The 15,288-nt window shown below is 37.8% G+C and overlaps 1 protein-coding gene across 7 annotated transcripts; it reads right to left on the bottom strand.

Annotated features, from left to right (window-relative positions):
• Positions 1–5,319: 5,319 nt before the first annotated feature.
• LOC147625987 (kihadalactone A synthase LFS-like) lies at positions 5,320–10,615 on the bottom strand. 7 transcript variants are annotated; one of them, XM_086817536.1, is made up of 11 exons: positions 10,438–10,615; positions 9,869–10,058; positions 8,946–9,053; positions 8,096–8,147; positions 7,872–7,993; positions 7,193–7,293; positions 6,419–6,477; positions 6,230–6,286; positions 6,101–6,146; positions 5,886–5,965; positions 5,320–5,718 (listed from the first exon to the last, which is right to left on the bottom strand). In XM_086817536.1, exons 1-11 carry the CDS (start codon positions 10,531–10,533, stop codon positions 5,655–5,657), a joined length of 975 nt encoding a protein of 324 aa, XP_086673662.1. In that variant the 5' UTR covers positions 10,534–10,615; the 3' UTR covers positions 5,320–5,654. The 7 variants fall into 7 exon arrangements, with proteins under 7 accessions (XP_086673662.1, XP_086673663.1, XP_086673664.1 ...); XM_086817537.1 differs by having other exon boundaries at positions 8,949–9,053; positions 10,438–10,614; XM_086817538.1 differs by lacking the exon at positions 10,438–10,615 and adding an exon at positions 10,225–10,431.
• Between the last annotated feature and the right edge of the window lie 4,673 nt (positions 10,616–15,288).

Below are 15,288 nucleotides of genomic sequence, written 5' to 3' on the forward strand. Positions count from 1 at the left end.
CGAAGTGTGGGTTTATTTCATGAAGGATAAGAGTGAAGTGCACTCATTTTTAGAATTTCAGAGTGATGGTCGAAAAACAAACAAGAAAGAATGTGAAGTGCCTAAGGTCAGATGGAGGGGGATAATACTTCTCCAATGAGTTCTTTGCATTCTTGTGAAAGAATGGCATTCAAATACAATTTACATATAGATACTCTCTGCAGTAAAATGGAGTTACTGAGCAGAAAAACAGTAACATTGCAGAGATAGCACGAGCATTGATGGGGCTGAGAAGAATATGCCACATAGCTATTGGGCTGAGGCTCTGTCTACACCACTTTATATCATGAACAAGACTCCTACTACAGCCATACATGATGTAACGCCAGAGGTAGGAGAAGTTTACTGGCAAGAAACGTGATTCATCTCACTTGAAAGTTTTTGGTTCTATTGCATATGTGCGTGTGCCAGATGAGTTACGTACCAAGCTGGATCCAAAAGCAAAAAAATATGCCAGATGAGTTACGTACTAAGCTGGATCCAAAAGCAAAAAAATGTGTGTTTATTGGGTATTCCCTTGAGCAAAAGGGATATGGATGTTATAATCCTGCTACACGTGAATTGAGGGTAAGCAGGGATATTGTATTTGATGAGATGAGTAGCTGGTATGCTTCTGAAAAGGATGCTATTTTGGGACTGATGTAAGTGGAAATGTGGTTGCACAGAATGCAGGTCAACAATCACAATCATTGAGTGGACCAAGAGAGTCCTCATCCGCCGGTGGTTCTGTTGATAGACCATGGAGTGGCAGGCTGCGTCATAATACTAGTCCTGAAAATGTAGTTGGTACATCACATAAAGGCAAAGAGAAAGTAGTTGAGCCCCTTGGGATGCCTGACATTTTTGCAGGGCATTCTCTTGTTGATGGAGATTCTAGTGGCTCGGAGATGAGCCTTAATGATGAGCTTGGGATTCCAGTAATGAGGACACGTGGTGTGAAGAAGGCTATGGAAGCCATGAATGCAAAGTTATGAAGATTTGGAAGAGTCAAAAATCATGTGCAGAGGTTGACTTATGATGGTTATGTGACACATCACTATGCGTATATGGCAAAAGTTTTGCAGGTTGTAGAACCCACATGCTTTGATGAGGCTATTGGAAATGTGTGTTGGGGGAGAAAGCTTTGGATGAGGAGATGGATGCATTGTATGGAAATGTGACTTGGGATTTGGTACCATTTCCTAAAGGCAAGAAAGCTATTGGCTGTAAGTGGGTGTATAAGGTGAAACATAACAGTGATGGTAGCATAAGTAGGTACAAGGCTAGATTGGTAGCCAAAGGATATGCGCAGACACATGGGAATGATTATGAGGAGACATTTGCCCCAGTAGCAAAGATGGCAACTGTGAGAGTTGTGATTGCGGTGGTTGCAGCTAAAGGCTGGTTTTTACATTAGATGGATGTAAAACATGCGTTCTTGCATGGTGATTTACAAGAAGAGGTGTATATGGATCAGCCACCAGGTTTTAGGGATACATGTCACCCAGAGTATATATGTAAGCTTCATAAGGCCTTGTAATGGGCTGAAGCAAGCTCCACGAGCATGGCATGACAAGATTGTTGAGTATCTTATCACTATTGGTTTTCATATGGGCAGATGTAGATCACTCTTTGTATGTGCGCAAGAGTGATAAGGGTATTATGATCATCATCATATATGTAGATGATCTTACTGTTGGGGGTGACAACCTAGAAGAGATTGAGCATGTGAAAAGTCTTCTCAAAAGGAAGTTTGAGATGAAGGATTTGGGAGATATGCGCTAATTTTTAGGAATTGAGGACATTCGCACACCTAAGGGTATTTGGATTCCATAGAGACAGTATGCATTGGACATGTTGTCCAAGTATGGTGGGATGGTTGAATCTCGGTGCCATTAGATCAAAATGGCAAGCTTAGTGTGGATGCAGGTTATGTTTTGGAGGATTTCACTATGTACAGGAAGATTGTGGTGGGGAGTCTAATCTATGACACGATCAACATGCCATATTTGAGCTACACTGTTGGCTTAAAGAGCCAGTTTATGCACGTTCTGCGCGAACCACATCTTGACAATGTGTGACGCACACTTCGATATTTAAGGGCCATTGTTGATTATGCATTGTTTTATGTAGCAGGTGTACCAATGGAGCTATATGGGTACATAGATGCAGATTGGGCAGGTAGCAACTCAGACATGAGATCTATCAGTGGATTTATGTTTTCATTGGGGAGTAGTGCTATGACATGGAGTAGCAAGAAGCAGCCCACAATTGCCTTGTCAAGCACAGAGGCAGAGTACAGAGGAGCTACGGTGGCAGCATGTGAGGTAGCTTTGTTACGCAAGCTACTTGTTGATTTGGGGTTGCATGTGGAGAGAAAGATTGTCATCTATTGTGACAATCTTAGTAGTATACAGTTGGCCAGGAACCCAGTTTTCCATGAGCAGACGAAACACATTAAGGTGCATTACCACTTCATCAGAGAGAGAGTCTTGGCAAGCAACATCGACTTGGCCTACGTTAGCACAGAGGATTAGGTTGCTAACATCTTCACAAAGGCCTTGGGAGCTGAGAAGCTCTGCAGATTCCGAGATATGCTTAGAGTTCGTGAGCTGGAGTTGAGCTTGAGGGGGAGTGTTGAGATGTCAAGCTCAACATGAGCTGACACTCACGAGGCGCCTGCATGACCGTTCGACATTTATATCACTGGCGGGTTTCATAGCTGGCACCGACATATCTTCACCAGAGATTCTACAGTTGGACTACACCAACTAGTCCACATCTACTCACTCCTCTTAGCGTGTTCACATTATGGACCACTTGTATATACTCTATTATGTGTGTTAGTCGTTTTGTCTTTTTGTAGACCTCTTTTGTTGTGTGAAGAAGAAGAAGAATTTTCAGCCTCTCATCTTGTGTATTCTCTTCTAGGGTTTGTGTGAGTGTGTGTGTGCTTGCAAGAGCTCAAGCTCTCTTCTCCCCTGCATCCTTTCATCTTAGTCCCAAGAATTCACACCTTGGTCAGCCATACTTAAAATATAGGTCCTTAGCTATCCAAGGCCACCTAGGCCTATGCAAACACTTAATCTAAGCATGCAATCTCAATAATTAATCCAGTGGCACGCCTTTCATAGACAAGCGATGATCGCACACGTAGAATATACAATATTATAATTTTTAATGCCAATGGCCAAATGAAGTGACGGTTGCCAATGGATGGCATCAACACTGGGTGGAGATGTGTCCAATGAGGGTTAACATTGAGACAACACTATCGTATCCAAGCCATAAGCTTTACAAGATAGATAGGTATGAGACAATGGCACATAATGCTTATTTAGTTATTATTACGACATGTTCTTTGAGTGACACGGAGCTATGGTATGCTTGCTTTGGTCACTTGAATTTTGGTAGTTTGTTATATCTTAAACTTGCAAGAGATGGTGTCAAAGTCACCATATCCTAAGGCCCTTATCAAACATGTATGTGAGGGGTGCATTTTGGGCAAGATGCAACATGCATCATTCTCAAAATATGGATCAATAAGTATTTTCCACAAATTATAGCTTCTTCATAGTGATGTATGTGGTCCTGTAAGGATAACATTATCCGTCAAAGGGGATCTCTCTCTCTCTCTCTCTCTCTCTCTCTCTCTCTCTCTCTCTCTCTCTCTCTCTCTCTCTCTCGTTGAGAGCGTATGTCTATCCAAAATAGTGAGAGTAACAAATGGGAATTGTATGCACTTCAAAAATAATTCCAAGGATTGCTTTGATCTCCCATGAATTATCAAAGTTCAAAATAGTAGTCTGAATGTACCAACCACCAGAATGTACCAATGACCATAATGAGATCAAATTTGTGCCAAACAACAGAGACATATGACCAAATCTATCAAGGGTGGAAAATGTTTTTCTATACAAGAAAAATACACATTTTACATTTTTTTGGTATTGTAAGATGGATCATTTGTTTTATCCCAAGCCTTATGGTCTGGGAGGAGAGAAGGGGGGTTTTTGAGTGGGGTGTTGGGGCAGGCTGGGGTGGGGGGAGGGGGGTTAACTCGTGTGGCCAACTTCTAGAGCCGGAGCTCTAATACTGTCCTACCCTTATGTAAGAAGAGCGATGGGGGTGCATGTGGCATGGAGTATTGAACTTGTGCACTTCTATGGAGCTCTACCATTGGGCTACCCCCTGCATGAAGATAGAAGACATATATTAAAGGTTGTAATTTTTTTTTCTACATAAGCAAAATACACCCAGTACTATTTCACAAAAGCAACCTTCTACAAAGTGGACATTCTAAACAAGCTTGAACAATGGAAATGGATCTTCACATTAGTTTTAGACAATTATTATACCCAAACCTTGCCATTTATATACTACCATCTCGATGAAGAATGTGCACCATGCGTTTTGTATAATTATTATACCCAAACCTTGCCATCTCAATGAAGACAAATATTATACCCAAACCTTGCCATTTATGTACTACTGTCTCAACGAAGAATGTGCACAAAAACCATGACCTTTCCTTTGTTTTGTACTCTCCTTTATGTGGGCCACAACCATAAGAATTGCGAGAGGTATTAACCTTACAATGTCAACGTCTACTTTCTATTCATCTATCCTAGTAATGACATATCACAAGGGCATCTTGCATCTTTTAAACTAAGCGATTTTTTTTTGTTGCCTGAAAGAATCAATTTAAATTGAAGAGGCCAAAGAAACATACAATCAAAACCCAAGAATAAATCATGCTCTCTCTCTCTCTCTCTCTCTCTCTCTCACACACACACACACACACACACACACACACACACACACACACACACGCACGCACACATCCAATATGAGAATCAATTTCCTTCATCTAAGGAGCGAAGACAATTATTATACCCAAACCTTGCCATCTCAATGAAGACAAATATTATACCCAAACCTTGCCATTTATGTACTACCGTCTCAACGAAGAATGTGCACAAAAACCATGACCTTTCCTTTGTTTTGTACTCTCCTTTATGTGGGCCACAACCATAAGAATTGCGAGAGGTATTAACCTTACAATGTCAACGTCTACTTTCTATTCATCTATCCTAGTAATGACATATCACAAGGGCATCTTGCATCTTTTAAACTAAGTGATTTATTTATTTTTTGCCTAAAAGAATCAATTTAAATTGAAGAGGCCAAAGAAACATACAATCAAAATCCAAGAATAAACAATGCTCTCTCTCTCTCTCTCTCTCTCTCTCTCTCTCTCTCTCTCTAACGCGCACGCGCGCACACACACACACACACACATACACATCCAATATGAGAATCGATTTGCTTCATCTAAGGAGCATTACAAAATAATCACTTTAATATTTGTGCTACAAGCTTCGGGTGATCATTAAGGAAAAAAAGCATCCTTACAACCTTTTGAAGTCTTGTTAACAAAAAAACCTTTTTTAAAGAATAGAGCTCTTTTAACTTCTTTATTTTCCTTGTTTATGAAAAATGTAAAAACCTAAGTTCTTGAACTACAACTACTTATATGTGGGTTGTTATTTCTTTGCCAAAGGGAACGAACTCTATGTACAAGAGTTAACCATCTCAACTAATCAACCAACAAATGGACATGGCTCCTCCTAATGTCAGCTCTTGTAGCTCAACTTGTATCTTTCTATTAGGTAATGTCCACTTGTGATGGGAGGAAATCTTCAAAAAAAAAACAAAAACAAAAACAAAGGTGTAAAATTTAGTTTGAAAATAGGTTACCTAAACCTTTTAGAATGACAACCTATTTGATCACACAAAACCCCTCCCTATACACACACACACACACACACACACACACACACACACACAAACAAAACACCTCATACTTTGGGGGGTTTGAGTCTGAGCAACAATCTGGGAGGCACTCCACTAAACAATCAAAATTTGGATCCAAGAAAAATGCTACCTGCAAACATGCCAAAAAAAAAGAGAGCTTTTTTTAGAGCCATTTTCCCATCTTGGTTTTACACGTAACCCCTTTTTAGAACAAGATTATAATGGCTATTGGTTATATTAAGATAATAATTAATGAGCTCATTACCGAGTATCTTTCCTCTCCAGTTAAGAGCACCCGGTGTAGTGTTGACCTGCCGTTGTATGTAATTTGTTTAATAGGAAATTGAGCAAGCATAACTAACATAAACAAAAAATAATAATGATAATAGCACACCTAAATAAAGCATTGCTCCACCGCTCTAGCATGTCACCAAGATTAACAATGAATGCCCTGTTATATCCCATAGATTCCAAAAGAATATACCTTAAAATTAAGCTATGGTCCTACTAGGAAACGATTGAGAAATTGATAAATTGAGCCTAGATTAATTGAGATAAATAAAGTGATCCATTAATTACTCACCCTTTCAATGGTTGAACATCTTCCCAAGGCTGGGGATCAGCGTCTTTATCCTTGCAAATCTGATTATAAAAAGGCTACTCAAAACTACACATGCCACTAAATTGCACCTACATCGATTTTTAATCATGATTTACACTTAAAATATTGCTCTATAATTTACTTTAAAAATATAAGATCTAACAAGATTACTAAAATTTTATGTTCACTTTAAATATATAAGATCTAACAAGATTACCATATTTAACTATATGTTTTAAACGTAATATAGTTTTATGTTTACTTTAAATATATAAGATCTAACAAGATTACCATACATTAAAGCTCATTGCTCATTACCATGTCTTGCTAACTGTTATGTTTTAGAGCCTAATGCATAATGGTATGTTTATGGATTTAACGATACTTAATGGTTAACACTTGGTTCACAATGCTGTACTTGATAATTTGCTTAAACATAGTATCAATTCCCATGTAGTAAAGGCTGTAATTAGATGCAGTGCTGGATAAAAAGCTTTTTTCCAAAACCAATAAAAATAAGGAATCTAACCCATCTTTAAATCCCAAAATAATAGTTTTATAACTAGCTATATAATAAATGAATCCTTAAATTGAGGACAATGTAAAGTCTTAGGCGAGGTTTTAATAATTCTAACCGAAAAATAATTTATTATTCCAAAAAAGGCTACCAAACCATGTATTATCTCTCGTTCTGATTTAATAATAATAATAATTCTAACCGAAAAAATACATTTTTCGAGACAAGTATAGTATTACCTGTAGCCCTGGCACGCCATCGGTTGCCAAAAGCGTAATCATACCATAATCAGAATGAGCCCCAGCTCCATAGATTCCTTCTTCCGGATTGGAAACTTCCCCTAAATATACACAACCAACATACTTTCATTTTCTTTATTTTTTAAGTTTTTTTAAAAAGAACATTGTTTGATTTAGAATAGACTCTTGCTTTGATTTGATAATATATTATCTGAATCAAAATAACAAAATCATATTGGCGTTGCAACTTCATCTAATATATTATCTGAATCAAAATAACAAAATCATTTTGAAAGGGCACAGCCCGTATCTGCTATGTAATCGTCAGTCCCTTTTCTTTTTCTAATTCAAAATCCCTGCTTTTTATTTAAAAAAAAAATAACAAAATCATATTGGCGTTGCAACTTCATCTAATTTAGCTATAAATGAAACAAAACAACTCACCAACTCACTTTCAAAGTTGATGTTTTAGTTATGTAATTCAGATTGAGATTATTTAATTGAGAATTAGTGACTACATGTGCATTAATTATGAAAAAGCAAATAATATCTCATTGGCCATAAAATTTAAAATGCAAATAAAAATTCATTAATTTAAAATGTAAAATAATTAAATAAAATTAGTTTAAGATGCATCAACTTAAAATGCAAAGAATATTTCATTGGGCATAAAATTTACCTGAATAATGCAAAAGGCGAATGTAAGCCATTGGGGAGTCCATTAATCCAGGCTTCTCAAAATAAGTCATCTCTAAGTTTAAAGCCAAAGCTAGGAGCCTGGTGATTTTTCTTCCCGCCATTCTACATGCAATTAATCAAAATAATGACATTTTACATTTACATTTTTGGGGGGGGGGGGGATTTTAATTAAAGAGAATTACTCAAATCTTTTGTAGCACTCACAATATCTGCTCATAATACTTTTCCATGATCTCCCTCCATCCTGGCAATAAATCTGGACTTTCCTGATCAGCAAGTTTTAATGTTTCTTCAGTAATTGCAATTAGTAGAGCTAAAGCATCCTTCATCCACCCTTTTCAGAATAATAAATCACCTTGTCTTTTTGGCTAATCCTTCACCAAGCTCTGTGGACCAACGAGAGAGCTCACAAGAATCACCTTTACTACATAATTTTATCTTGAGAAATACATATTTTAGAGATAAGTTTACCCGTCTAATTTAATTAACTACACGATTTTTATTGTTATTAATATATATATATATATATATATATATATATATATATATATATGGTAGATAAGCTTCTAATTAAAATTGATCACTCCGAGCGGGGGAAAAAAAAAGAGGGCAGAAAAAAAGAAATAAAGCCCAACCATATTACAAAGGCAGGCCAGAGATTAAATAAGTACTTTCCAGTAAATTAGATACGCTGAACCCACAACCCAACCTACAATTGATCTAATTTTTTTATTTATAAAAATCAAATAATCGCAACTATACAATTCTAGTAAACTAGATAATAATCAGATAAAATCTACACAATTTTGATTGTTTTGAAATTTTTTTAAATAAACACAACTGTGAAGTATAAAGTTTTAGTAAACAATATAAGCTTTGACCTGACAACCCACCTTCCTCTTCTACATTAGTGAGGCAAGGAAAGCATGTAAGAATTTAATCTTGTATATTGATAAGAAAAAGGGAAAATGTGGAGAAATCACTAATTTTTAATTCTCGAGAAATAAGATAAGAATGTATATATTGAAATTTATGAAAATTCAACATCAACAACGACCTGTAGATGGCCATTGATTTGGTCCGTGGAAAGGCTTTGGGGACCAAATCTCACTCTCATCTTCTTTCATTTCTGGTCCTATGTAGAATCCCTCCTTACAATCACCTGTCATGCATGAAAAATAAAAATTTGGAAATATATATATATATATATATATATATATATAATTGTTTTTTTAAGGATGAAAAATTCCCATACATAAAATTTTGAATCATTAGCGTGGCAAAAGGAGATCATAACAAAAAGATTAAAACTATTTACCAAATCCTCAAAAATGCAATTAAATACCTTCTTGAGGAGGAAATCACCAAGATAAAAATTATTGTGTATCAAATATTGCTTTGCTTGCGGAAATCACCAAAGTGAAATTATTGAATCAAAATATTGCTTTGGATATCCCCCAGCAAAAGACCCTCAAAATGTGGTTTAGATGAATGCTTGGAAAAGGCATGATATGGCAGAAGAATATCAGGAATTATTTATCGCACAATGGATAAAAACAAGCACATCTGAGGAATAATAATAAGAATAAAGGAATAAGAAGAATAAAATGTGCACAATAATCTCCTTTGCTTCCTGTTCAACAAAAGAAATGAGCAATAATTCTCATGCAAACTTCAATCATGCAAAAAAATAAGGCTCACCAACATATTAATTTCTGGTCAGAGCATAGCTACTACTACTTATTGCAAATTTATTATTAGTAGTAATCAAATTTTTTAAAATTTTTGGTATAAAAAATCTCGAATTTTGTAAGATTGCAAATAAACCCTCACATCCAAGTTCTATGAATTATAATTCCTCATCATGATTGAATTGGGTTTTTTTGGAAGATTATGAGTTGATATGTATAAGGATGTGTAGATTATTTAAAAGTGATGCATTGGTGGATAATTAATCCAGAGTTAGATGCGCCTAACCTTTGGTTTGTTTGGAAGGGTCGAGTGTTTCATCCCCGAGGGGGGTGTATCCCCTGTTCTTGTTGTTGCGGAAGACCTTCATTTTCTGGTCAGTAGGAAGTGAGAAAAATCTCTTGCTCTGAGCGAACACTTGATCCATTTGATCAACCCCATGGTTGACAACATAGAAAAATCCAGAGTCGAGGCAAGCCTATAAGTACATACATGGTATTAATGAAGGCAATCAAACAAGATTAAGCAGGTAATCAAGCAAGATTAGGTTCTAGCACTCTCGTTCCCCCCTCGCTACCTAAACACACACACACACACACACATAAACAGCACTAGATAGCATAATTAGCTTGCCAGAACAGTACAATTAGAGAGCAGAATTATAGGGGCATTGCAATATAAGCAACATAGAATGTCAGTTAATTAACGACACGCATCGTGGTCATTAACCAATTAAAGCAAGAGATCAGTGATGCAGCAGGCTGACACCAAAGAAATCTCATTAAACCGCGCCTGGAGTGTTACAAGAAGGTCGCCCAGGACTGTTGAAGGCTTGATTAACACTAATTACTGATCACCTGACGAAGGGTGGAGACAGAGAAGGCTAAGTCTTTGGAAGAGAGGTCGATACAGGCCAAGGAGGGCCCAGGGGGATCCGACGAAGGGATCGGCATAATATATAAGCCACTAGCAGGATCGAGAGAGAGAGAGAGAGAGAGAGAGAGAGAGAAGATGATACTAGACGTAGTCGTAGTGGGTATTGCTCTGCCTGTATATATATATATGTGTGTGTTTATATATATATATATATCACAAACAGCAAAAAAACGCCACCAAATATTGGATATTTATTTTGTTTATTTTATTATAAGATCGGCGCCGCCCAAACCCAAACTGCCACGTTGGCACTCTTCGGTCCCGCCCATTGCCACTTTTCACATACCTACACCCTCCCCATACTAAAATCCGTAATCCAACTTACCATAGCCTACGCATATCTTATGCAAAGCACTTATTTTAAGCCACGTCACTTGCCCATCTGGAAAATCATCTCCACGGAAATAGGGCACCGAAATTTATTTATTTTTGTCGTGAATTAATTAAAGTGTGTCGAGGTCAAAGGTTTAAAAATGCTCGGTAAAGGTTCATTTTTACAAAAAAGAAGAAGAAATGTAATCTACCCAAAAAGGCATGTCTACAAGTCATTTCTCTCGCCACTCTCATACGGCACCAAAATCGTTGGTCTGAAGGAAAATATTTCTACCCAGTTTTGTTATCTTCCTGAAGGCTGGAGCACATGGCTACTCTTTTCCCCGTCGCGTCTGCAATCCATAGTGCCGCTGCTAGGTGGACGCAAGGGCTGTATTGCGCACATGGAGGAGGCCAGCTTTCCAACGTCTCCAGCCACATTAGCTGCACCCCACGTCACCCAATGTCTCATTTCACAGGAAATCAAGGCGGGAATCTGTACGCGAGAAAGCGGATGACGTGCAGGGTGGTGTTTTCCTCTCCCCGTCACGTCTACTTTGTAGACGAACGGTTTTCGAATTTTTGACGTGGCAAGGAGAATATTCTATTCTCCCCAACCCGCCACGATGCATAGGGCAGCATGTGCGGGGGCCTTGAAATAGATGTGTCCTTCTCTCTGTCGACTTGCAAAGAGGTCTCTCTTAGGCAAGTTCTCAACACCACCCCGCCCTCGAGCATAGTTCTCTCAGGCAAGTTCTCAGCACCGCCCTACTCTCGAGAACAGTTCTCTTGGATCACAATTGCTTTAAAGCACTATCATGTTCCTCCACCACAAGCCTCAACTCTCTTTCGTTCTTTAGCATTCTCTTGGATCACAATTGCTTAAAATCACTATCATGTTCCTCCACCACAAGCCTCAACTCTCTTTCGTTCTTTAGCATGCAAGTGATTGTAGAGTCTAGCCTCAAGGATTTCTTTTTCTCTACCCTTGTATATAGGCACTTTTTGTGTCTTGCATGTAAGGGAAAGGAGCAAGTCTCGACACAGAGAAAGTGGATTGGAAGGAGTGCGACGAGGAGGTACGTAGAGGCTTAAAATCACTATCATGTTCCTCCACCACAAGCCTCAACTCTCTTTCGTTCTTTAGCATGCAAGTGATTGTAGAGTCTAGCCTCAAGGATTTCTTTTTCTCTACCCTTGTATATAGGCACTTTTTGTGTCTTGCATGTAAGGGAAAGGAGCAAGTCTCGACACAGAGAAAGCGGATTGGAAGGAGTGCGACGAGGAGGTACGTAGAGGGAGGGAATGTAGGAGGTTCTTCAACAGAGAAGGAGGAAGAGTAGGGAGAAAGGAAGGGGTTGTGCCCAATGAGCTCCTCTATACGCCCCACTTTGTCCTGGCTAGCACCTGCACTAGATGGTCTTAGTTGTGCTGATTTCCACTAGTGTAATTTCTTACTGTGGTTGGCTCTAGGTCGTTGGCTAATGAAAAGGAGGTGGTGGTGGTGTAGGGAAGGAGGGAGGAGGAGGTAACAGCTGTAGAGGAGGAGGTTAGTTTCCAGCACATACCTATTTTACCCTTAGTTTTGCATTAGTTAATGCCACATCATTGTCATTAACTAATGCAAAATAGAAATTGGGTGAATAGGTATGCAAACCTATTCATGGAATAGTGCATCTCACAAAAAAATAGGGTATTTTTATTCTTAAATACATTTTATGTATACAAAATACATTTGGGGTGCATTGATTGTTAATGTTGTACTGTTCTTAAATACATTTTTATGGATACAAAATACAAGATACTATATATTAACCTTTGGGGTGCATTGATTGTTAATGTCGTATTATCATGGGGATTAATTAATTAATAACTTTAGTAAACTACGTCCCCTAATGCTTATTTTTTGCTGCCGTCTTTGCATGAGGTTTTGGCTAGTGCGACCATCATGCCCCCTCATCCTTGGCCCTCCCCACTCCTTCCCTCCACCTACTGCCCCTACCTCATGTCTCCACTCCCTGCATGCACACCATCTTCAACCCTTTAATCTTTGCTCTCAAGTAACATTGTTATATATTGCCTCCCTCGAGTCCCAAGAGCCACAAGCAATCAAGAGGCAAGGAGAGAGAGAGAGAGAGAGAGAGAGAGAGAGAGAGAGAGAGAGTTTATCTGATTTGCCAATACCACCATAGATTCAAAAACCTAAATTTAGTACCAAAGAAACCTAGGGCCAACATGCTATATTCACATACAAGAGACATAACCAAGTACAATGGATCTTTAATCTTAGCATAGGAACACATGTATACATCACAATCCAACAATCTCTTTCAAGATTCAAAAATTGGCCACATAAAATTAAATATTTAATTTGAAACTTAAGCACTCGAAGATTCATCCTAAGAATGAGTAATAATCCAAAATCCATTAGTCCTACTATTTGTTGCCAACTTGACGATTGGAACTAGAAGAAAATGCATCTAGCAATAACGAAGAGCTGGATCCAACTCTCACTCGCTCTCACACTCTCAATCATAAAGGAATTCTCACTCTCACTTGCAATTGCACTCGCAAATCACAATCTCCCCTCCATAGAGGTTTGGTAGTACAATGTAAGAATAATATTTGTATCTCAATCCCAGATCTCAATATGTCTCTTAATCATGAATCATCGGCATTGTCAGCTCCTATTGAGAACTTTGAATCTCCTCTTCACTTCGAGATCCATCTCATAAGAGTTGGAGAGTGTTGATGGCATAATCTAATCTTCTCACACACACTCATATTTATATTTTGGGTTTTTCTACTGCATGTAGTGGCACATCATTCCAAAACTCAAAGATTTTTTTTGGTCACATGCAAAAAAGGTTAATAATCCAAAATCCATTAGTCCTACTATTTGTTGCCAACTTAACGATTGGAACTAGAAGAAAATGCATCTAGCAATAACGAAGAGTTGGATCCAGCTCTCACTCGCTCTCACACTATCAATCATAAAGGAATTCTCACTCTCACTTGCAATTGCACTCGCAAATCACAATCTCCCCTCCATAGAGGTTTTGGTAGCACAATGGAAGAATAATATTTGTATCTCAATCCCAGATCTCAATATGTCTCTCAATCATGAATCATTGGCATTGTCAGCTCTTATTGAGAACTTTGAATCTCCTCTTCACTTCCAGATCCATCTCATAAGAGTTAGAGAGTGTTGATGGCACACTCTAATCTTCTTACTCACACTCATATTCATATTTTGGGTTTTTCTACTGCATGTAGTGGCACATCATTCCAAAACTCAAAGATTTTTTTTTGGTCACATGCAAAAAAGGTTATTGTGGACAAACTTAGGAGAAAATAACACAGAACCTTTAGAACTGTACCTCTCTTTAATTAATGACCTAAGCGAAAATGTTAGTAGGAAATATAATGTATACTAAAATACAACATATTACACACTTAAATATGTCTATTGAATACAATATATTATACACTCATACTATTATTCAAACATATATATTTTGTCAAATGTTACATACCACAAAAAATTTTCCTCATCCAAATCCACCAAGTGAGAATTAGGCCAAAAATTCTCAAGTTTACCTTTCTATAATACGAGGAAAAAAATTCCTTAGTTTACCTCATCCAAGCCCACCAAAATAAGAATTACATAAACCAAAGGCACCTATGGGTTGTTCAAATAACTCCTTACATGCCCTTATAGTTTACCAGTTTGAGGTGGTGTTTTGGTTCTCACATAGAAAAGGCAACACTTTGCAGACTTGTGGAATAAATAAATTTGAAGGAGTGCAAGCTACCCTTGAATGCCTACTAGGAGTAGCATTAATCTTCAATATTAACTTTGCCCAACAAATATCCAACATTACATTGTTCTTCTTTTGAAGTTGAAAATAGATATGAGATCATGTGCACCCCTTAAACTTGAGCATATGTATGCTTATACACCCTAATGGACCTTATCCAACATTACATTGTTCTTCTTTTGAAGTTGAAAATCTATATGAGATCATGTGCACCCCTTAAACTTAAGCACATTTATGCTTATACACCCTAATGGACACTATCCAATATTACATTGATTGCTCTTCTTTTGAAGTGGAAAATGGATATGAGATCATGTGCACCCCTGAAACTTAAGCACGTGTATGCTTATACACATGAATAGACGATGTTGGAAGTTTTGTTGTGCTAATGCCACTCTTTAGGGTTCCTTAGATCATAATGTATCTTATTTAGAAACACTTCATCTCATGGAAAAGCAGTAAATTAAATGTAAAGTTTGTGCTTCTTTCTTTGAACTTTCATTTGATGATCGAAGGAGGGAAACTCATACTGGTGATTCAGAAAATAGTTTCTCACAAAATTGGGTAATGTGTGGGGGGCGGGGACATAAGCCTAGCAATAGAGTAGGTGATAGTGTAGGGAACTCTACCCTGTAGGGT

The sequence above is a fragment of the Cibotium barometz genome, chromosome 23 (genome assembly GCF_041138505.1).
Source record: "Cibotium barometz isolate CiBa-2024 chromosome 23, ASM4113850v1, whole genome shotgun sequence".
Lineage (NCBI taxonomy): Eukaryota > Viridiplantae > Streptophyta > Polypodiopsida > Cyatheales > Cibotiaceae > Cibotium > Cibotium barometz.

What these genes read in the sequence shown, in the direction of transcription:
- LOC147625987 (XM_086817536.1), bottom strand. Translation starts at nt 10,533, where the DNA reads ATGCCGATCCCTTCGTCGGATCCCCCTGGGCCCTCCTTGGCCTGTATC. An exon ending in TGGAGCAATGCTTTATTTAG is followed by an intron (nt 6,147 to 6,229) that starts GTGTGCTATTAT and finishes ATACAACGGCAG; the next exon opens with GTCAACACTACACCGGGTGC. An exon ending in TCAGACTCAAACCCCCCAAA is followed by an intron (nt 5,719 to 5,885) that starts GTATGAGGTGTT and finishes TTTTTTTTGAAG; the next exon opens with ATTTCCTCCCATCACAAGTG.